The sequence below is a fragment of the Aureobasidium namibiae genome (genome assembly GCF_000721765.1).
Source record: "Aureobasidium namibiae CBS 147.97 unplaced genomic scaffold scaffold_9, whole genome shotgun sequence".
Taxonomy (NCBI): Eukaryota; Fungi; Ascomycota; class Dothideomycetes; order Dothideales; family Saccotheciaceae; genus Aureobasidium; species Aureobasidium namibiae.
In genome coordinates, this window is record NW_013581200.1 from 195,288 (window position 1) to 217,281 (window position 21,994).

Sequence of the window (21,994 nt, forward strand, 5' to 3'; positions counted from 1 at the left end):
AAATGCGACAATGTCCATCAAGATGCGAAAATTTTCAGGCTCTCTTTGGTTGAACCTGCGATCAAGAAACCATTCTGCCTTTGTACAGTAAGGACGTTACATTGCACCTCCGTGGGAGGAGGCTAAGGGTTGCGAAGTTGTGCACATGGGTATGTCGAACAATGTGCTTCCGACGCGCAGCCCGAACGTGGTGTGGTATGTGCAACAGAATAACACATGATTATGGTAGGAAAGTGGTAGGGAAGATGGCCCTGGACCAAAAGAAAGTTGTGAGACTGGTACTGTTGGCAACGAGATAGTAGCGATTTCGCGTCATGCCAAGCCAACCGAATACCGCTCGACACGAACGGGAATCTTCGGTCGAGCCGTCAGTCGGGACATCATTGGTCCGTCCAGCAAGAGCGTGGTTCACCGCCCGGCGTTTGGTGGCACAAGTCTATCGCTAACCTTGTCGCTCAGTAGAAACCTACTATACAACTCTATGTTGACCTCTTTGCTTGGTGTTGGTAGTAGACTGACGAGCCTAGAAATCATGCTGGCTCGAAGGGACACACTTCGAGGCTCTTGTCACATATTGAACGATTCAAACAAGAGAAGAGCCCCGCAGGCCTTCCCGACCGACCATTGCAGCATCAGCACGCATCGCCGTCAACATCCAGTACGAAGGGGTGGCGGAAGATATCGCGTCCAAAGCCACGTTTCGAAGAGTTGCATACGCATGGCCTCGAAGCAGATGTGATGGTATGATGCCGTAGTTCCTACATGATTCAATGTCTAAGACTTCCAGACTGGAGCAAGTTTTCAGGGTCGGCAGTACATCATACACAGGTCGGCCAATTGACCTGTCCGTTATAGGGCATTGGCGTGGACGGATGAGTTTCAATGTCATGTAGCATTTGTAGCTCGTCCGGTACACGAAGCACAGTGTTGTGCCAGACGCGTATCAGCCTGTTGCGACTTCTAAATAAGCCATTGGTCATGGGAACCCAGCGAGTTCGTCGTCAGGATTGACGTCGAGGTCGACAAGAACTAGATTCACGGCATAGGTGGTCAGTGTTGAAGGATTGAGAGTTTCGAAAGCAAGAGCGTTTGCGGGAGTTGAATGTCGGATTTCACTCATGAGGCAGGAGCATGCCAACTCGGCACAGAACCAACAACACCACACTATCAACGACCATTTTTTATTCTTTCTTTCACGTCTCGGCTTTTTTTCAAAATAATGGATACATCGACGCAATCGTCACCAAGACTGGAGCTTCGTCCCAAGCGGATTAAGACCGAACACGCAATCATGGATGCCAACAGACTTGTCTACAATGGAGACTATACCGCTGCGATGCGCCTGTACAACAGACTTCTTGAGGAGAGGTGCCATCCAGCCTACTATCTCAATCGCGCTTTGTGCTTCGTCGCGACAGATCAGCCGCACCTTGCTGTCAACGATGCTCTTAGAGCATTTATGATGGCACAGTCTGTCATAGATGCCGTCCGAAACGACGGAGATGCAAACGATCACGTCCGAAGAGTCGACGCTCACATCATCACTTACAACGGCAAGTCAAAATTTCCCAAAAACACCGCCACTGGAGACGTCTCCTAGACAGTGCTTAAATCATTGTCGATTCCAATCTGCTGGGAATACATAACGCTTCTGTTGTAACACTGAGCTGATTTTGTTTGTCAGACGATTGTGCTGATGCTTTGTCTCGCAAAGAGAAATGGTGCACAGCGCCGTCCACAATGTTTGATCACAAGCACCAAAACTTCAAGCTGGTAAGAATGACGCTGGTCGAAGAGCTGGAAAAGCAGGAGGCTGGCAAGAAGATGTTTACGCCAGCTGTCTATGATCTGAAACACAAAGCTCTGTTTCGCTTGGTCGATGCGCTTTCCAGATGTGGACGGGGTCCATCATACACCGCTCTACACATTCTGTCCGATGTCCTCATGTCAGCTGCAAACAAGAAAGCTTTTCCACCTTCCGTCGGTCGTGAGCTCGAGTCACTCGCCGAACACATACAAGACAAGTTATATTACGACATCATTGATGGCAAGGTCTCTTCCTCAAACCTGCGATCAACACAGACCGGCTTTGCACTCTTGAGTCGTGCAAACTATGGGTTCGATGAACGACCAGTCAACTACAATCTGCTCAACAACTGCATACTCTCAGTAGATGCTGATTCCATCGCCTGTTACGAGTACAAGTTTGGCATGCCCCCATCCCTCGTGGCTTCTCAAGACGTCTTTCCAGGCATGGTCTTGTTTACAGAGAGCCTTCCATTTGTTGTTTCTACAGCAAACACTACAGATCAATCAGAACTCGCCACCTTCTGTGATGCTTGCGGCACGGACTTGCAGATGCCATCACCGTTTGTTCTTCGAGTCCTCATAGAAGAATTGAAGCACGCAGAAGCTGAGCTGGATGAGAAGAAGAACGCAATAGCAGCAAGGGGAGCTCGCACTGAGCCTCCTGCGCCACATCACCGCCGTTCAAATGCGGTTGATACTCCACAAAGTACGCCGCCTAGCTCAGAAGCCGGTGACAACGCCAACGATGGGTTGAAAAGTCATGAGCAGATGGTCTCCTGTTCAGACGAAGAAGAAGACGCTGAAGACCGTCGGAGTGACTCTGACGATGACTGGGATTCTGAGTCGTCGAGTGATGACACTGACGCATTTGCGGAACATTCAGCCCCTGACACACCAGACCGCGGAAGGACGAACTCCAGACCTGGTATTTTCGAAACCTCTGACATTCAGATTTGTCGTTATGGTAAAGAGAAGCAACGTGAGAATTTCTCCTTCTGCTCAGTCGACTGCTACGACATGGCAAAAGCCACCTACCATGACAGCATCTGCGGGGCTCACATTGAGGACTATCTACGCAAATCAATCATCACGGTTGAAGATATTGAACTCCCAAGCGTTGATAACCAAAAGCTCGTCCTGCTACTCCTTGTGCGCATGCTTGGATGGGCGTACGCTACATCTACTGACCCTCTGGATCTACCTGTCTTGCAGATGTTCATGGCGTCTCCTCGCCATCCATCGTTGAAGGATGGACCACCGATCCCATGGTCGTTCTACAGCAACGTCATGCGCCCCTACCAGATCTATCAGGCCATGGATGGTCGCGGAGGTGCCCCTAAGTCTGTCAGTAACCCCGACTACTCTGATGGCCGCATCATCAACACGATCATCAGCCTCATTCAACGCCATATCGTCATCAGCGACAAGATTCTCTGGACGAAGACTTTTGATGAGGATGGTTACCATGAACAGACATATCCTTGCTCATACGAGAGTCACGTCGAACAGGACGAGAGCCCTTTGTTTGGTCGCTTACACCCGTTGTGTGACCTTGTTCCTCTGTCTGACAAGCCTGAGGATGCAAATGTTGAGCTCGTCGATGTAGGTGGTGGCACAATTATCTGCCTGCCGATATTCGTTACTCAACACGAAGATGAGGAATCGGCACAATGCATCAGGAAGAGCACTCGTCTACTACTTCATGACCCAACCCCTCGCCTCGCTACTAGAGCTGAACGCGCCAAGTATGCCAAAGTGGAAGACTATGGCGAGGGAGGCACCATGATGGACGTGGAGCAAGAGGAAGGCATGTTCCAACATTTCGAACCCGAAGAACCACCACAGACAGAAGAGCAGGAAGAAGAGTATAGCGGCTACGTTGATGACGAGGTCTATGGTACCGACGAGTTCGATATTGGTGGAGATGACGAGGAGATGATGAACTTCTAGAAGGACGTTCTGGAGTCTGAAGAGATGGCGCAGAAGAGTGTTAAAACCAAACAAACTTCGCTTGAGATTGAACAGGCACGGGCAGCAGCGGTTTTAAGGGGAATGAGGACTGCTAGCTTTTGAGTTCTGGAGCTGATGTGTATAACAACAATTACAATCGCTACACCATTTGCTCTTTGCTGGCGAGTGCGAGACAAACGTAAAGAATAGCACAGTTGATGGTGTCTTTGACCTGCAACCAGCCAACAAAAAGCATTGTTTGCATTTCGATTGTCACGAGATCTGAAGTCTCGACTGCGAGGAGCGGGTGGGGACATTTCTCCCGAAGCCGCTCCAGGATTGAAGACTTCGATGTTTGACGACCACATCGTGACGTGACAGCCTTCTCTTCACCGCCATCTTACGCCGAATATTCGTCTCATATAAGAATAGTACTTGAGCATCCAAATCTCTGGTATCGCTGTCGATAGGGTGGGTTTCGTGACGAACACGGTTGTAGTAGGCGCAACCCTGTTCCCGTAGCATAGACATTCTCGATTCTGAGGTCCTTGGAAGTTGCAAGCTGCCAGGTAGCGCTCGAGAGCCTTCGGAAGATACGCCGATGACTCATGCTAGATACAGCAACGTGGTAAGTTTTGAGAAAGGCTTAGGCCTTGAAGGTCGCGTAGATGTCGCGTAGCTGGGAGGCTTGTGGTCAATTACCAAGCGCCTTGGCGGCAATGTACGCTTTGACGACCTGCAGAACAAAGACCATCCAGACTTCGTCTCCTCACCACACTTTCTGCTCAGACCTCGCATTGTCTAGATATTTTCCTAATCCTTTTCAAGTTCCGGGAAGGGTCGCTTCTTGCTATTTGTGAACCCCGAGGATGTCTTTATCTTGCACACAAGCATAGCTTTACAAAATTCTCTCCTTTACCTGATTCAGGCAGAAGCATACTTGGCGACATAGCGCCGGCTGCCAGACGCCACGAAAGCTCCAATCCCCAAGGATGTGGTAATTCTAATCTCCTCAAGCTCAATACCAAGCTCAGTTGAGATATGTTCGCCAAGGATGTCACGGTGCTGATAGCTCTCGTGGAAATGGGGTTGGTTCATAAGGTAAGGCTTCCCTTGTACGTATAATCCTGCGTTCAACGTCATTATGTTTTTTCCTCGAGCTTTTACCGCTCTATCGACGTCGCTTGCAAGCATTCCGCTTCTTGCGACATGTTCTTTGCCAACTCTCAATGCTCTTGTGTCGGAGTCGAATGCGGATGCCACCAGCTTGACCGAAGGATCGGAGTTTTATGGTTTTCAACTTGAGGAGGCTGGATATCTGGACTCTCGGGGACTGCCTGCCTCCTGCATAAATGCTCTGACACAGATGATCTATTGCGACGCTTATGTCTATGACTTCGGCGGCGAACCCAGATGGAGAGGATATGTTGACACGAACGAGACGACGTATGAATCTGTCTGTGATGCTTCATGTGGTGCTTCTATCCGCTCCTACTGGGATGGTATCGTCGAGGAGTGTGCTGGCCACAACTTCAGTAGTAATACGACCATTACCATTGGTGCTGGACGTTTGTGGGAGGCATGGAATGAGACTTGTTACTATGACCCAGACAGCGGTCGTAACTGTAATGGTAACTCGACTCGATCTGAACATTCGCGAATTCTTGCTAACGATTTATCATAGAGATCATTAACGATTTCGCTGAAGTCGATGACATTGAACATATGCCTTATGTAAGCCATAATCCATCACCTCTGGCCTCCGGCCTGCTGACCAAGAGCAGGATGAGATTTGTTCCTACTGCCAAGTCGAGCACTACAGGATGATGCAAAACTCTCCATACTCCGCCTACGACGAATTCTTCCAGCGCGAGCTTCAAAAAATCAACGAAAAATGCGGCTTGGATATCCCAACCGACATCTCTTTTCCTCCGGAACCTCCAAGAGCACTAGACCTTGGCTGCTTCTATGAGGCTTACAAGATTCAAGAAGGTGACACATGTGCTTCCGTTGCCGAGAAGTACAACCTAACAGCAGAGGATATTCGCGCATCATATGCTATGCGATACGCAGCCGAAAAGTGGCCAGCAGACTGCGATAACTTCCGGGCGGGTTTAGTGGTGTGCATCCCGCGGGCGGCGGGAGAAGATGAAGCGGCTCTTGCTGATGGAGAGCTGTCGTCTTCTGCGGATGTTGAGCCTAGCATTTCTCCCTTGACTTCGACACCTCAGGTTTCGTCCTCGTCGACCAAGACTGCTTCCACTACTGGTATTCCAGTCAACTCATCACAATCGACTGGAATTATCTCGATGGCTACTTCTGAATCTTCCGGAACCATCGGAGCGAAGCCTGCAACTCAGACCGCTGGTAGTAGTGCGGATGCCACTCCCTCTGTCTCTGTAGACCACGTCTCAGCAGCTAGCATGATTGGATTTGGCAGATCTCAAATTATCGCAGTTGCTGCTGCATTGATGCTCTGCCACATAGTTTGATTGCTGCACTACACTGCACTGTCCGGCACAGTACAGCCGGGCGACTGAGATGTAGCTAGATAGAACAAACCAAAATTGTATCTTGTTTTCCTGTTTGTTTTTCAGACTGTTTGCGGTCCTGCTGCCAGATGGATAGAAGGTGCTCAACTTGCTCGCGAGATTGGCTGCACTGTAAGAAGTGTCCCTCTTTTTGCAATCTTCCACCAAGCTGGAGCTTCTGGAAATGCATCAAGAACGATATGGTCCAAGCGTGGTCGCAAGGTCGCGAAACAAGACGACTGGTACGGCTCGGACGGTCTACCAGAACCATCACAATGGGCATTTGACCGAAAAGATTCTCCGAGCATCTCGGGCAAGCAGAAAATTCCATCTGATCGGCGATATCCTCCGCACGGAACATCTAGACCACTGTATAGTCGAATTTACTCTCGAGATATGTGAATTCAATGCCGTAAATTTTCCAGATTAAACATGGAAGGTTGTCATCTTCGGAGGCACAGCAGTGACTGGATCAAATTGTATCCCAAAGGATCATGAGCAGGGTATACAGCCGTCTCGAATTCCTCACATTTGTACTTAGACTTCCAATATCTTGCTTGAGTACATAAGAACAAATTGAGTCCAAGCCAAAGAAACAAGAGAGGTCGTGAGACATATCTGCCTCTGGCTCTCGACCGCTCTTACGCCACAGCCATACTATCGCAAAACAACAGAGGAGAATCATGGAGGAAACTACAGAAGAAAGATAAAGTGAGCAAGGCAGGGAGAGGGGGAGAAAACAGAGCGAAGAAAATTGTGACGGTTGAGGTCGTGTCATTATCGTGGTTCGTGTGTAGGGCCGTATGAGTGCGCATATGCATCATCATATGTCGTAGTTTCGCGTGTATAGTGTTATTCGTAGTGTCGTGGTTGCGTTCCAAAGAAGCACTGTCCTCGTTTCCATAAATGCTGGGGTTCGTGTCGTCATTCGGGATCATTCTCTCCATCCACCATAGCCATCATGTCCTTCCAATACCAGAAGGCAAAATAAGTGAAAGGAAAAATGAAAGATACAAGAGACAAGAAAACTCCATCATTCATAATCGTCATCATCACTCATTGCTCATGGCAGCTGTTACGCCATATCGTACTGTCGTGTAGTGGCACCTTTTCATAAGCCATCATTCTCATCGTTCATCTGCTCATCATCTCCTTGTCGTTGCGCGACAGCTCTCTTGAAAGCTCTGACCACATCTTCAGGCACGGTGTCCCAGAGTAAGCTTCTAGTGTATACCTCTGCCGCACTCGGACCTCTAGCCTCTCGCATTCTGCCTAGTGTTTCTGCAAGATTGGGACGAAGGCTTGCAGAGGCAGGGGCTGAGGCTATGGTATCCATGTGTTGGTAGGTGGTCAAAGCATTGTATTGTTCGGGTGTCATGGCAAATGCTTGCTCTGCTTCTTGGAATGCGGTGGGAGATATCAGGTGTTTGTGCAAGCTGTCAAGGTTGTTGGATTGTGGCCATGTTGAGTGACTGGATTGTGGGTAGCGGTGGGTAGAGACGAGGTCCGGTAGGAACAGTGAGGCTTCTTGCGGATTGTCCTTGAGTAGATTGTTGAGTACTTCGGTACTTGCTGCTCTGACTTCGTCGGGAATTTTTGGGATGAGGTTGTTCTGTGCGCTATCTCGTGTTGCTGATTGAGATCTGGAAGCTACGAAGGCTCCACATAGTAGCAGCATGAATAGTATGCCCGAGGCCACCGGTTGCTCAGCGCTGTTTTTGCTTGCGATGTCTTGATGCTGTTGACCTAGTTGCTTCGCTGGGTGGATTGTGGCGAAAGACTCGGCTGCGTCGCCGAGATAGTCAGCATCCTCAGGTCCTTGCACATTGATGTATCGATCCCATGGTTGATCTCCAATCGCCAGGTGGTCCATCTCCAGGTTGAAATCGGTGAAACCGGTACTGCTAGGTGCGGCACTCATAGCTGGAGCGGCGGGGCTTGTAGCCTCGAAGTGTTCGCGGTACCAGTTGATCTGACCACGTAGATAAGTCGTCTCTTTTGTGTGGCTACAGATCAAGTCTTCCTTTTCCAGCTGTATAGCTTGGATTCTGGTGTGCGCTTTGCTGTGTTCGGAGATGAAGAACTGTTTCTGGTCTTCGGCTGTCTCCAGTTGGTGTCGGAGTTGCTCGACTTGCTGGTGAAGGGTGTGGAGTTTGGTCTCGAGATGCTTCTCCTTCTGCTCGAGGATTTCCGTATGCTTCTTCTTTCGTTGGCGAGATGCGAGTCTGTGGTCCGCGTCAGCAAGCTATATCAGTGGACACACAAGGAAACCTTACGCTGCCTCCCTGTTCCTAAGAAGACGCTTCTGTGCTTTGAGTTGCTTCATCTCATCCTCATCCGTGCACCCCTCAATCAAATCATCGATATTGTCCAGTGTGATCTCGGCCGGGATGGGAATCTTCGCGTTCTTCTTGCGGATGCCATCGCGAGTATCGCGTCTGAGAAGAGGCTGGTGACGAGGCTTAATGGGCTTGACGTCTGCTGACCTGAGTGGCTTGTTTGGTCCAGTCATGTCCATCCAGTCAGCATGAGGAGGTGGTGACAAAGAGGCTTGTGGCGAACTCGACGCATTATGTGCTTGAGATAGAAGATGGGGCGGGAAGGAGGCACGATCGGACGGTAGACTACCAGGGAAGGGAGAGTTTTCGTATTTGGCGCCGGAGTAGGCATCGAAGGCTGTCACGTCCACAGAGCCCGTTGGCGACATCATCCAGCCCTGAGGTGTATAGACTTGTGCATGGTCATGTTGAGTATAGACAGCGTTGTCGCCAGCACGGTAGACATGTGATGGGTTGAATCCGGATCCGGAGTAGATTTGTTTGTGATCCCATGATGAAGCATCGTTGACAGCGCCAGAGTTTGTCGCAACAGAATCTTTGCGGGGATTGTGAGTAGAAGAAGTGGTTGGCATCATCGCGACATTGTTGAGTGTCTGATCCTGGTTGAGTTTACTGTCTCGATAGTATTCTGGAGGTTGATCAGGTTGTTGAGCCGTGTCGTAATTTAGTTGGTTGGCATTCATGTCGTAACCGAAAGGATGAGGTCGAGAAGAGTGAAAATCCATGGTAGGGCTTCCAGTTAATATCTGTGCTGCAGATGCGAACTTTGTGCAAGGAAGAGGCGGTGAGACTTGAGACTAGGGTGTAACGATGATGGGGATGTTGAGGCAGCGAAGACGCGGTGATGTCGAGTGCAGAAGAATATTTGTAGAGCGCAACGTGCTTATCGTGTGAGTCGTCAAGAATTAAAGAGCGTGCTTTCATAAAGATAGCTTCATGTGGTGAGTGACGGGCGTCAAAAGGGCAGAGAGGTTATCAGCATATGAAGGCAGGTTGGATAAGTAGGTAGGTAGCTTATGCACAAGCACGATGAGGCTGTCATGACCCGATCCAAGTGTGCATATTATGCCTGTCGCTGCTGCCCCACGTAACCAGGAAATTATGGGATTTATTTGATTTTGATCAATAGGAAAGACCGAAATGGAGACTGCACCCTCGAAGCGGTTGGGAGCTCAGGAAGATGAGTAGTGTCTTGGAGGAAAGCACGCACCGATGCGGGAGCATGCCGGTTCGTGCGATTGCAACAACAATGATGATACTACCTTGCCTTGACCGAGCCGCCGCATCCATCAGGCTCTCCTTCCCCCAAGACCGTGACACGGCACGCGGGTCGCGAATATACCTGTGACTGCTTGGAGACGAGGCCCTCACACACGCTCCTTTCAGGCCGCGGCGCAAGTGTCATCCACAAGCATAGCAAGCCCTGTCCCGACAAGATCAGAAGGCAGTCGAGTAATGCGGGCATGCGTAGTGCGCCTCGTGAATCGGGCATGTTTGCATGAGAAGGGGCGGTGCGGGCCGGCTGGCGATTGGCCAGAGCAGGTTCGCAGCAGGTCAAAGCGACCAGCCACTCCATGGCGATATCATCCTGCAAAACAAGATCCTCAACCGAGATCACGAGTTCTGCGAACTTGCCATTCGTCCATTGTGCATCCCTTGTTGTCCTCTTGAAGGATTGCCGTCCGCGCGGCGGCAATTTGCAAGGATCGTTACTGAGACAATCAGATCCGAGGCTTCGGCTTTACTCGCACGTTGAGAATGCGCAGGCAGCACCTGCATATTTGCCATGAGTTCCGTCGATCCCAAACATCATGCAAGACCTCTTGCTGCATGTCTAAATCTTGAAGGATGTCCTGAACCTCACCACCTGACCCTGACACGGCGGCTGCCGTTCGACCGTCCACTCGAGCGACTCTTTAGCCGCGCGCAGCAAGCGAGCAGGTTGGGCAGTAAGCGTCAAGAACCGCTAAATACAGTCTTCCGTGCTCACCATTCAACCGCGCCGGATGCAAGGACAGAAGACCCCCTTCAAATCAGAGTCATGGTCTTCTGCCCGCTGCAGCGCTGCCTTCGGTGTTCCCGAGCTTGGTATCGCATCAGCCACGATCGGTGCGCATCTCTTCGGGTGCGTACAGCGTTCCGTACGCAAAAAAGAACAGACAAGTCGAGAACGCGCATATCATCCGCCACCCTTTTGGGGTCAAACGCGAAAGCAAAAAAGGAGAAAAAGGCATCTGTTTTCTAAGTTTTTGGTTGGATGGAAAGGCCCGCTCCCTTCCCTTCCCGCCCGAAACCTTGAAGCACGCATCTTGCAACATCCCCTTGTTCCTGTCTACTTGCTGACGCGAGACCGTCTCCATCGAGCTTGAGGATATATTCAGCCTCTTTTCGCTTACCATCCTTCGAGTCTTTTGCTTCATCTGTTGATGCCCAAAAGAATATCCCCATGACTCGAAAAAGTGCCCTTATCACGAAACCAGACTTTCCTTTGTCCCCCGAAATGCTTTGCATGACCTTTGCCTCCGCCAATCGCAAGGTTACCCTGATGTTGTGTTTTGGAGATGCGATAATTTGATTGGATGCTCGGTATAGAAACCCGCTTCATTTTTTCTTTTGTGAATACTTGGATACCCCCTTTCTGTTTTTTGTGCAACAGATCTTGGTGGGCTCGACATCTGGTACGCTACAGGTTTTGTGGTGCAAGAGAACTGCCATCTCGAAGCCCAAGCATATACATATGATCCTTCCACTACGGCCTTTGTTTGTTTTGCTTTGCTTGGTTGCTCGCTTGCCTTTTTTGCTTGCGATGTTCACGCGGCACGACAGAGATGGGCTTGGTCAAGGCAAGTATGGTTGGGCTCTGTTGAGTTCAGTCATGCCTGGATGGAGATTGTGGAGGTCGTTCAGGTGCGAGCTCAGATGATCAAGCACATGAGCAAGGTGATACGATACGCTTCATCACGTTACCACGCAAAGCCACGGGTTGTGTACCACCGAGCTGTCAAAGAGGCTCGACAAACAAGCAGATTGCTGCGACATTCAGTGGCACAAGGCACTTGACCTCTCAACTCCAGATTGTATGCTTGTCATTAGCTTCTATCCCGCGGACATATCACCGACTTGAGACAAGGTAAACTGAGTGGTACCGTCATGGAAGCTCGATATTGATCACTGATACACATCCAAAGCACAACAAGAGCACCAGTTCTGTCGCGGAAGTAGATAGGTCCGGGGGCCCGAACCGTCGGAAAGCAGCATATCGAGCATCACGGCTATAGACATGGTTGACAGTTGACAGGCCAGTCGTACAGACAGTGGAAAGACACGGTACGGGTAACATACATACGACAAAGATTGCCATTTTCGAAATCTGGATAGAAGCATGTCGCGAAGCATCGAATCAATCATTTGCAGAATTGCTATTGGACAGCAAGGTAGGTATTGTCGCGAGTATTGCCTGATCATCTCCTCAATATTGCTTCACTCAATGGCATTACAGTTGTGAGAATGGCCCAAAACATGCTCTTATCGTAAAAGCTCGTGGGTAGACCTGTAAAGAACAAGAGCCTTCGACAGTCCATTCTCCATCCACAGCAATCCATGTTTAAGACTTCATGCTTCGGATTTCTTTAGCCCTTTACTGGACTACTCCTTCACAATATCGAACCACTCCGTAACCCCCCTATTCAACAACGTGGTCCCATACACTCGATCCTTTACATCGTATCCCTTCATATAATGGGCAGAAATACGGTCCCAAGCGCCGGTCGAGTACTGGCAGCCTTGGGGGCAGAGAGATCTACTCTGGTATCTGGATGGCATGGGTCCGTATTCCGTTGCCTCGTGTGAAAGATTGCAACGTACATGGCTTTTGGATCTTTCATGCTCTACGGTGCTGGGGTGATACGAGCTGATCTTCCCTTGGCATGCACCGGAGGAGGATCATATCAACCTCAGCTTTGTTGCCAAGTGAGTTCTGTGGTGGTGGAGTATACCGTTCGTGTGATGATCATGAGCTATATACATAGCTCTACGTCTAGTACGTCCCGCGTGAAGGAAAGAGAAAACGCCCATGTGAACTCCCGCTAATGCCCTGACTCCATGAACCTCTAGCAAAATGCAATGTCGTTATGTCTTTCTTATCCTTCAAGCGCCCATTTTCAACTCGTAGAACTCGGGGTGAGTTGTTTGGATCATGGTAGTAACACGCTCAACCTCCTCGGTCAGACCCTGCACATTGGCATCCCACATTCTCAGCTCTCTGGTACCAACACTAGCACCACTCGTCTTTGCGACTTCACTGTTGCTTGTCTCGTTGCTGAAGTGGATCAAAGCGTCAATCTGGTCGATGTAACCAGAGAGACGTCCTTGCTCGATCATCTGTGCGGCATATGCTTCGGCGCGGTCGGCATCAACACCCAACATGCTACCAAGATTTGTGACAGGAATGTTGGAGTAAAGTCTCGAGACACCAAGAAGATTGTGTTCCAAGACGGCCTTGTCGAGCACGGTGCTGCCATCAGCAGTCTTTGCCATCTGATGGGGCTGCAGCTTTTCAGCAAATGCCTTGACTTCGGCCGGCGAGAGGACACGGTCCAAAAAGATGTTTTCGAGAATTGCAAACTCGTCGCATTGTGGTGTGCGATCATCCTTGTAGAGACGAGCGAGTTGACGTGCGCGTTTGGGACCTGCAGGAGCGAGGACGGCACAGACGATTGCGGCCGATAGAGCTTGTAGACGTTCTTCCTCGTCGATGACCGGTTCCAGTGACAGGTTCAGATAGCTGTTGGAAGCGTCGAGGAAGTTGCGCTGAGAGTCGGAGATGCGGGCTTGGGAGAGCTGGAATTGCAGTTTTGTGGGTTGGTCTTGGACATTGTAGATGACGTTCTTGACTCTGTTGAGATAGGAGAGAGCGTTTGTAGGGTCGTCCTCTTCGAGGTAGCAGCGGGTGATGCGAATCCAGATCTTTGCCTTGTCGTCGTCGGTGACGTGGCGTTGGGATGAGTCGAGGGTGATTTGCTGCAAGACCTTTGCGGACGAAGTGAAGTCCTCGTTCTGTTCGTAGCTATTGGCTAGCATGAGTTTGAGAGCGCTGTCCTGTTCTTCGAACGAGACGACTTTGGGAGCGAGGGCGTCAATGGCTTGAGTGCCGACGGCGACCTTGATGTCGGCATCGGGGAGAGAGGCGAGCTTGTCGACAAACGAGGCAAGTAGAGGGCGAGAAGTGACGATACCGACAGAGTCTCCGAGGATGGACTGGACGTAGGCGACGAGATTTGAGGAGAGTTGATCGGGTTGTGCGAGTATCTTGTCGAGCAGGTCGTTGTAGCCTTGGATCTTGGTGCTCGCTTGAGCGTCCTCCAGCGCCAGGAGTGCTTCGGTCACTCGGTCGGCAGTCATGGTTCCTGCCAATCTGTACAATAAAGTTTTTGTGCAGAGGAAGGTGCAAGTTGTTTGAGTGACGGGCTAAGGAAGGCGCGAGTGTTGATTGATGTCGGTGACGGAATGTGGGGATCGTGAAGGGTCTGTGCGTCGACAATCGATAGGAATGCACCAAGGGCGACAGCGAGTGCCCACCTTTCTTGTCTTCCGTCGCGCATCGTCACATCATGTCGTCCAACGGGATCAAGGCCGAGGATGGCGCCAACATCAAGCCCGAACATGAGGCCGACGAGTTCGAGGACACGGGCGAGTGTCAGATGCCGCGGTCAGAGGAAGAGCAACAGGCCTGGCTCTGCAGACTGCCCAAGTGGCTCTGGACTGCCTGGGCTGACATTGCCGACGACGACGAGATCGAGATTGGCAAGGTCCGTGTATACCACCAGCCAAATCCCGACGGCAGCCAGAAGATTCAGATGAAGTTGCACGACCTGCCCAAGCACCAGAATGTCCCCAAACTCTACGATCTGAGCAGCTCGCGAGGCCAGTACAACAACACCGTCGTCTTCTCCGAGCGCGATCAGCCTGGCTTCAAAGCTTGGAATCCGAACCGTGTCAGGAAAGATACCAGAGGAATCAACTACAAAGTCAACAAGAACAAGCCCTACACTTCATCCATTCCCAGTATGCCCCACCTTGAATCACTCTCGCTCATGGCGCTCTGCTGACTTGTGCAGAACAAACCGCCCTCGCAGGCTTCGTCAAGGCCGAAATGGCCGTCACCGCCGTCGAGAACGACGAATACCGCCGTCTGACCGATCGCCGCTTCATGGAAATGTTCCAGCCCAAACGCACCACTCGCTTCGAATCTGGCGCCGACGCAACCGTCCACTCCAACACCCAGGCCAACCAAGCCTTCAGCAGTTTCATCAAGGCCACCCAAGCAAAGAAGCCTGTCAAGAAGCAACAAGAGAAGGCTGTCCGTGTCAGCCAGGAAGAGCTGTTCGATCTCCTTACAGACTGCTTCAAGCAGTACCGCTACTGGTCTCTCAAAGCTCTCAAACAGCGCTTGCATCAGCCCGAGGCTTTCATCAAACAGAATGTCGAAAAGATTGCTACTCTTATGCGCAGTGGTAAGTTTGCCATGAACTACAAACTTAACCCTGAGTACGAGAGGACTGTCAACATCGACCCAACAAACGTCAAGGAAGAAGTCGCAGACGAGGTCGAGGACGATGACGAAGACGACGACGATGAAGATGACGAAGACGGTTACGAGGATGTCAAGATGGAGGACTCTTGATTTCGGTTTCCTCCTTTCCACCCTTTTCTTTCTCACTCGCCTTTTCTTATCGCATCTACGGCGTTTCTGACTCAGGTTTGGAGGTTTGCATGACTCTGGCGTTTCGGTCTAGACGACCTGATCTTTTTCTTAAAGGCTCAAAAAGAACAGGTCACTTTTCTGTCCTTCCCTCTCCTTTCTTCATCAAATACCCACCATCATACAACGAATATCATACTTTACTCTGACCAGTCGTACAACTCACCAAATTTTGAGCAGACTTCAACATGCAGACTGGCAGACTGCATTATGCGATATGCCTTGTCTAATGCGAGATCTGGGTACCCGACACAATATCCGACCCAGGTTAAGGATCTCACTTTTAGCCGCCATCCAGCCTTACATAGTCTCTTGCCTTGTTTCTGACTTGACATGCGTCTGTGTAGACAAGTGTAATGTAGATTTCATGACTGTCATCTGCAATGCATGATTCACCTTTGTCCGCATCGAGATTTGATCATTGCGTTCTGCATATCTGGCAACCACAAGGGCGGCGAAAGCCACTGCCGAGACGGTTCGTTCATTTTGGGTCTTCTCAGAGTTTTGGCTTGACATAGGACTGCGTGCTCGAAGGTCGCTGTCGAAGGTCGCTGTCGAAGGTCGCTGTCACTGGTCTTAAGTGCATGCCTGGTCGAGGAAAGCACGATCGTCTGCTGATCAATCACATCGAGAGGGCGACCCTGCTTTCGCGGTGATGTCAAGGCAACAAGACTTTGGATAAATCTGTATCTCAAGACCCATCAGTCTGCTCTTTCGATCTCATCTGATCGCGCAAGCTGAAAGATGTGCCCAACACTTCAGCGCGATCGGTAAAGGGCATCAGATCGTTCTCGAAGAATTGTTCCTAGACATGCAAATCTGTTGCCACGAAGCCTTACTCATACGATGGTGTATGGCTTTGTCGCGCCTTCTGCTATTCACGCGATACAGACACTCCTGAGAATAAAAAACCGAAGATAAGGCATCGAGATTAGGTTGAAGCACGTCAGCAGGGCTCGCGGAGCAACGGTTACCCAATTGGAATTTAAGGTTTGGCGTGGTCTGAGTAACACCACCCGACCATCAGTAATTCTATATACGACGACCACGAATCCTTCACTCCTGACCTTGACATTCACATTCCCAACTTGCTGCAAGGCACAAGGACAAAAATGACGAAACCACGCAAATACAAAGCCAAACCGCCCATCTCACAATTGGACGATGTAGCTGCAACACATCGAAGAGCGCAGAGCTGCAAAGCCCAACGAGCATACCGACAACGAAAAGAAGACACCATTGCTACATTAACAACTCAAATCTCAGACTTGGAACTTACGATAGAAAGACTGAGTTGTTGTTTTCTGGGTTTGAATGATAGAGTCTTCGAATATCTCGGGACAATAGAGGGAAGAAATGATCCAGGGTCTGCAGCGCTGGCCGGGGGCATCAGAGATGCAATGAAAGAGTTCAAGGAGATTGTTGAAGGTGAAGATGCGTCAGCGAACATCACTGAAGCACAGAGAGGCGACAAAGCAGTCCCCCTGAGACCGAATGACAAGGACCATTCCTTGCCCGCACAGCAGTTCTATCCTTCGCCATCAGCTAGCTCTGGCTGCGACATACCCCTACAACAGACCCAACCTCAACCTCGACCTCAACAAAAGATCTTTACCGACAAAGATCTAGCAGTCATACCATTCTCTGGCCCTACATTCCTCGGCCTCACACCAACAACAGCACCACCTCACCACCCCGCTTCCACCCTTGCCCGCTCCCTCACCCCCGCAACAGCAATCTCAAATCACTACGCTCTAGCCGGTCGTATATACCACTCGACGGTAACCAAAGGCTTTTCCGTCGTCTATGATTCCGGGCCGCCTAGTCCGTTGTTCCGCCGCATCTTTGCCCTTTTCTTCTGCGGCGAATCAGACGAGCAGGTCAAGTACAATGTCACGCAAATGTTCGAGCGAAGAGTGGTGTGGAGTTGTTTCGATACCTTGACTGGTAGTGCAAAGGGTTGGTGGTCTTCGTTGCAGGTCGCCGGGTTTGTGCTGGCCCAAGGGGGATGGTTTGATGAAGCGCAGGACAAATTGATCATGAGGAGGAGATCAGGGGGTGAAGTGAGTGCGGACGTCGAGCCATTGCTTGATGGTGAGTCAGAGAGTCGTGATTTAGAAGGGATTGTTTGCTGATGTGCCATCGCAGAGCTTTGTGCTGATGCGAGATGTGGGCTCGAAGATCCCGAGTACAAAGAGGAAAGTGTGATTCAAACACTCAGGCAAATTACAGGCTGAGATACGCCGTGTAAGGATACACTCACGCACACAACTCTCGGCTCTAGGTATTTGTCTCGGCTGATTGCGAACATGGCAAAACCACGACCACTCGCATCTCAGGCCATCGCCTATCATATCCAGACATACCGCACTGGCTCGCTGTAAAGAGCCAGTCCGCCAATCACGCTCACCCCATGAACCCAAGGCTCACATAACATCGCACCTCCTCGACGGGACCATCAGCCATGGAGCGCCTTCGGCAGCAAGAGAGAGCCAGATCACAGTCTAGTTCTTACAGGCGCGGCCCCTTCAGGCTTTCCGTAACCTTTCGGGAGGCGAAGAAGAGCTGCCAGTCTGCACAAGAGTAGTCGAGACAAGATCGGTGGAGAGAAACACCAGATTGTAATAGACGATTGCAGTGTTTCCCGATTGTAGAGCACTTCTCAATACAGGTAACGATAATGCACAGTCATCTTGACAAGCACGCGTGTGGCCACAGGGAACACATCAAGTCACCACTTCTCCGTGCATATTGTTCGTTATTGATAAGCATTGTGCATCGGGATTGCTGCATGAATTTGTCATTGATACAAAGAAGGCTTGAGTATAGGCGATGGCGAATGTAGCCCATCTGCGTTCTCGAGGAAGGACGAATGACTCTACTATAGAGATGCACAGTCGCTTATCACTTTCGAGCACGGCCAGAGAAACTGCTTGAGATACTTTCTCTCTGTGGGCACCACTCGGATCTCGAGATCATTGTATGTTTCCATGGCAAGGTGTACTGCTCTTTATAATACGAGAGAAAGCACTGCTTCCTCTCGCGCTCTGCTCTCTGGAATTTTCCGCGACTCGCTTATCAACTTTTACTAGCTCTCCAAATCTCACTTACTCTTCAACTTTCACTGACACTCCACATCAAAATTCCTATCTGCAATCTGGTTTTTTCATCTACTTCATCCTCAGTTTGTTTTCGCGCCTTGTCTGCGCCGCCGCCGCTGCCTCCTCCCTACTGCTGCCTCCGCGTCATCATGTATCATCTTCCTTGGTGCGAGGTTGATGCCGAGTTTACTGTCTCGTTCGACAAAGAACACCAAGGCCCTGTTCCCGACGAGAACAAAGTCGCAGGGAACGTCATGTTCTTTGTCGAGCACTTGGGCACAGCACCCAGACTTGTTCTTGAGTACCACTTTGGGACTGAGTCTCGTACAGGTCTTTACAAGGCCAAGTCTCGTCTTGAGTTTGCTTTTAACAAGACCACGGCCATCTCTCCCAAACCTGCCGACAAGCTCGAAGACAGACTGATCGATCGCCATGAGATCTCAGATCTTGACATGATCCTTACTGGCGATGATGCCCAGATTTCTTTCACGAGCGAAGGCGGTCGTGCACACGACGTTTATTGTTACACCCAGTTCGCCAGTCGCCCCCGCCAAGTCATTTCTAGAGACCGCCTTGAGGCCGAGCAACTGTGGGTGTTGGGCATCGTGGAGAGAGTCGCCAAACTTGAGCCCGGAAAGACCTGTACAATCAACATCAAGCTCATCGAGGACTTCAATGTCGAACATCAGCAGAAGCGCGACAAGAAGACACCCATCATGCAACTCGCAGACATGATCCCATCCAAAAGCAACGGCAGAGTCGATCCCTCCTTCCAGGGTCACGCTTACTCTACTTACCGCAACAAGCCTGGTGGCTCTGACCTGCAGTTCGATCAGAGCTCTACTGGTGCTAGGGTCTTTCGCTCGCCCCATCCTGGAGCTCCCATTCGCGCTCCAGTGGTTTACGAAGACCATGAGGAGTATGCTCTTCATCTCTCTATTGGCCTCGAAATGATCAAAAAGGAGCAGAGGACATACTGCGATGCCATCGTCAAGAATGACCACCGCGTTATGGTCTTCGCTGCTGGGAACTTCGCTGTTGCTTCGATCAAGCTAAGCCACCTCCTTGCTTCCGACTTACCGAATGTAGAGGTAAATGAGAAGCTTAAGATTCCTGTCGACACGATCGTCAAGCTCACCATGTACGGCGAGTCCAATGAAATGAAGAAGTGGCATGCCACTGGTGTCGTGCAGGCCGATTTCTACGGATTTAACAGTGACTTGTTTGTCCTTATACTGGACCGTTCACGCGAAGACCTGTCCTCCCTCATCATGGATCATCGAGATGCTCGTAGAGATGAGCAAAAGATTCTTAAAGTCCATGTCAAGCCATTGTTGAGCGACCTCACCACCAAGATGGGCATGAACGCAGTCAACTCCGCCTTCAGCATCGAAAACAAGCCAGACGACCCTGACTATGTCCCTGCTATGTTTACGTGGCCGCTCCTTTACAGCGGCGAGAAACTCCCCCATCGAAACATTTTGACTCCATCGACGCTGAGGCTGTCAAAAATGCCTGGAAGAAGCTCTCCTACTCCCATGAAAAATGGAACTCCGCCCAGAGAGCCGCCATCAAAGACATCCAGCACCCCATGGCTGGCATACAGCTTTTCACGGGCGCCGTAGGCACCGGCAAGAGCCTTGTCATGTCCCGCATACAACAGATGATTGTCTTTTTGGGGATCAAGTGCCTCGTCGTGGGCAATCAAAACAAGTCTCTAGACTTGCTTACTCAAACTCTTGTTGCTGTCCTTGGTCCCAATCCCAAGAAGATGGTTACCCGCGTGCACTCCACTGCCCCTGACTTTGCGGTCCATCCAAACACCGACCGTATCGGCCCACAATCGGAGGTCGAAGAGGACATATACATGGCGAACCTGTTTGCTGCATGGAAGGTTGCTGAGGATACATTCAAGAGCAAGCGTAGAGTTATGCCTGACCACTCGGTTTACGCCCACGTTCTCGAATACCTGACCGACAAGAACAACCGTCTCATGGGCTTTTACACCGACGGTGTCGATGAGAACAAGGATCCTATCCCGGTGGGCGACCAAGTTGATATGCACGCTGAGCTCCGTGCTTTACTCAAGCGCTTGGAAGATCCTAAGACCTCCAACTTCCACGACGGCGCTCTCTGGCCTCTCGAAGAGAAGCGCAAGCTCTGTCAATGCCTTCGCTTTTGTCGCCACAACGTCATTCACAACACTCAGGTCGCTGTCTGTACCAATGTCGTAAGCGGATCCAGAGAGCTGGCCGAGTTTGCGTGTAAAGACAATGATCGGATTGTCCTTTTCATGGATGAGGCTACCGAGATTAACCCAGCTCTCGCTTTGGTGCTTTTGCAGACGATGTATGCTCACAAGATCAAGGGCATTTACATGTTTGGAGACACTCGACAGCTGAATGCCAATCTCGTTGCTGGCACTGACGTCGAAAGAACCATGAGTGAATCTTATGATGACCCGTGGATCAGTTGGTTCGAGCGTCTTCTCTACAACGGTTTTCCTTCGAACCACTTTGTGGTTCAAAGGCGCCAGCACAAGCTGATCCACGAGCCGGTGAATGGGCTACATTACCAAAAGAGCAACTTGACGACTGACCCTCGACTGTTGGAAGACTTGAAACCCGAACGCGAGAACGTCCTGGTCGACTTCCTGGGCCTATGTAGAGGCACTACTCATGAGCAGATCAAACGCAGATATGCTTACATCACCATCATCGACTCGACCCAGACCCACCCTCCTGGCAGTAACTCTTACATGAACCAGCCTCACATTGACTTTGTCATGCAGAGAGCTCGCCTAGAAGGCATTCAAAAGTACTACGGCCCCAATACTATAGCTAAGGTGCTTATTCAAGTCCCTTACCGTGCTCAGCTCAAAGCATACAAGGCGATGATTTCCAAGCTTGGCCTTGAATGGGGCTGGTCAAGAGATCGATTCCCCAATGTCAAGACCATTGATAGTGGAATCGGCGGAGAAGCTGATTTCGTAATCAATGATCTGACAGTCGAAGATAGTCTTGGTTTCACAAAGAACCCTCGCCGCGACTGTCTGATGGCCTCCCGTGCGCGGAACTACCAGATCATCATCACCGGGCCTCTGACCAAGCTCTCTCGTGAGAGTACGACAGTCATGACGAATTTCCATGTTAAGAGCAAGCCCAACTACCAGTACCAAGTCGGTGGTCCTATCAATCACCACTTTGAGTATGCCAAGAAGAACAAATGTTGGTACAAGGTCAAGAGCACCAGCAGTGCTGTTGAGCCTTTGATGGCTGCTGACAAAACCACCGATGTTGACTATCCTGCCACGCATGCTGCCAACGAGGCTGTTGCCGTCAATGACTGAGGAAGTGCTACTTGTGATAGAAGAGATGTAGTACTACGCGGTGTATAGCAGGACTGGTAGTAACGTGAGCTCACAGAACAATGAAATAACCTGCTATCACAAAGAACACTTGCCAACGTGAATGATGTGTCGATATTGAGTACATATGAGCAGGC

The 21,994-nt window shown here is 50.4% G+C and overlaps 8 protein-coding genes across 8 annotated transcripts; 6 read left to right on the forward strand and 2 right to left on the reverse strand.

Moving 5' to 3' along the window:
* Positions 1–1,291: 1,291 nt before the first annotated feature.
* M436DRAFT_82080 (uncharacterized protein) lies at positions 1,292–1,600 on the forward strand (the record flags this gene model as incomplete). Its single annotated transcript, XM_013571766.1, has 1 exon — positions 1,292–1,600. The coding sequence occupies one exon, from the start codon at positions 1,292–1,294 to the stop codon at positions 1,598–1,600; it is 309 nt and encodes a 102-aa protein (XP_013427220.1).
* A 140-nt stretch (positions 1,601–1,740) lies between these two features.
* On the forward strand, positions 1,741–3,759 carry M436DRAFT_63979 (uncharacterized protein; the record flags this gene model as incomplete). Its single annotated transcript, XM_013571672.1, has 1 exon — positions 1,741–3,759. One exon carries the CDS (start codon positions 1,741–1,743, stop codon positions 3,757–3,759), a length of 2,019 nt encoding a protein of 672 aa, XP_013427126.1.
* A 1,144-nt stretch (positions 3,760–4,903) lies between these two features.
* Positions 4,904–6,692, forward strand: M436DRAFT_63980 (uncharacterized protein; the record flags this gene model as incomplete). Its single annotated transcript, XM_013571673.1, has 4 exons — positions 4,904–5,390; positions 5,444–5,493; positions 5,544–6,245; positions 6,357–6,692. 4 exons carry the CDS (start codon positions 4,904–4,906, stop codon positions 6,690–6,692), a joined length of 1,575 nt encoding a protein of 524 aa, XP_013427127.1.
* A 757-nt stretch (positions 6,693–7,449) lies between these two features.
* On the reverse strand, positions 7,450–8,853 carry M436DRAFT_9514 (uncharacterized protein; the record flags this gene model as incomplete). Its single annotated transcript, XM_013571457.1, has 2 exons — positions 7,450–8,515; positions 8,567–8,853. Coding segments are annotated over 2 exons (1,353 nt in total), but the record flags the coding sequence as incomplete, so codon positions are not given.
* Positions 8,854–12,775: 3,922 nt separating this feature from the next.
* Positions 12,776–14,029, reverse strand: M436DRAFT_72984 (COP9 signalosome-like protein complex subunit 4; the record flags this gene model as incomplete). Its single annotated transcript, XM_013571767.1, has 1 exon — positions 12,776–14,029. The coding sequence occupies one exon, from the start codon at positions 14,027–14,029 to the stop codon at positions 12,776–12,778; it is 1,254 nt and encodes a 417-aa protein (XP_013427221.1).
* Positions 14,030–14,328: 299 nt separating this feature from the next.
* M436DRAFT_63983 (uncharacterized protein) lies at positions 14,329–15,311 on the forward strand (the record flags this gene model as incomplete). The annotated part of the gene is made up of 2 exons (XM_013571674.1): positions 14,329–14,692; positions 14,746–15,311. The coding sequence occupies 2 exons, from the start codon at positions 14,329–14,331 to the stop codon at positions 15,309–15,311; spliced, it is 930 nt and encodes a 309-aa protein (XP_013427128.1).
* A 1,190-nt stretch (positions 15,312–16,501) lies between these two features.
* Positions 16,502–17,626, forward strand: M436DRAFT_47473 (uncharacterized protein; the record flags this gene model as incomplete). The annotated part of the gene is made up of 2 exons (XM_013571594.1): positions 16,502–17,483; positions 17,538–17,626. 2 exons carry the CDS (start codon positions 16,502–16,504, stop codon positions 17,624–17,626), a joined length of 1,071 nt encoding a protein of 356 aa, XP_013427048.1.
* A 1,013-nt stretch (positions 17,627–18,639) lies between these two features.
* On the forward strand, positions 18,640–21,839 carry M436DRAFT_63985 (uncharacterized protein; the record flags this gene model as incomplete). The annotated part of the gene is made up of 2 exons (XM_013571675.1): positions 18,640–19,908; positions 19,944–21,839. 2 exons carry the CDS (start codon positions 18,640–18,642, stop codon positions 21,837–21,839), a joined length of 3,165 nt encoding a protein of 1,054 aa, XP_013427129.1.
* Positions 21,840–21,994: the final 155 nt, after the last annotated feature.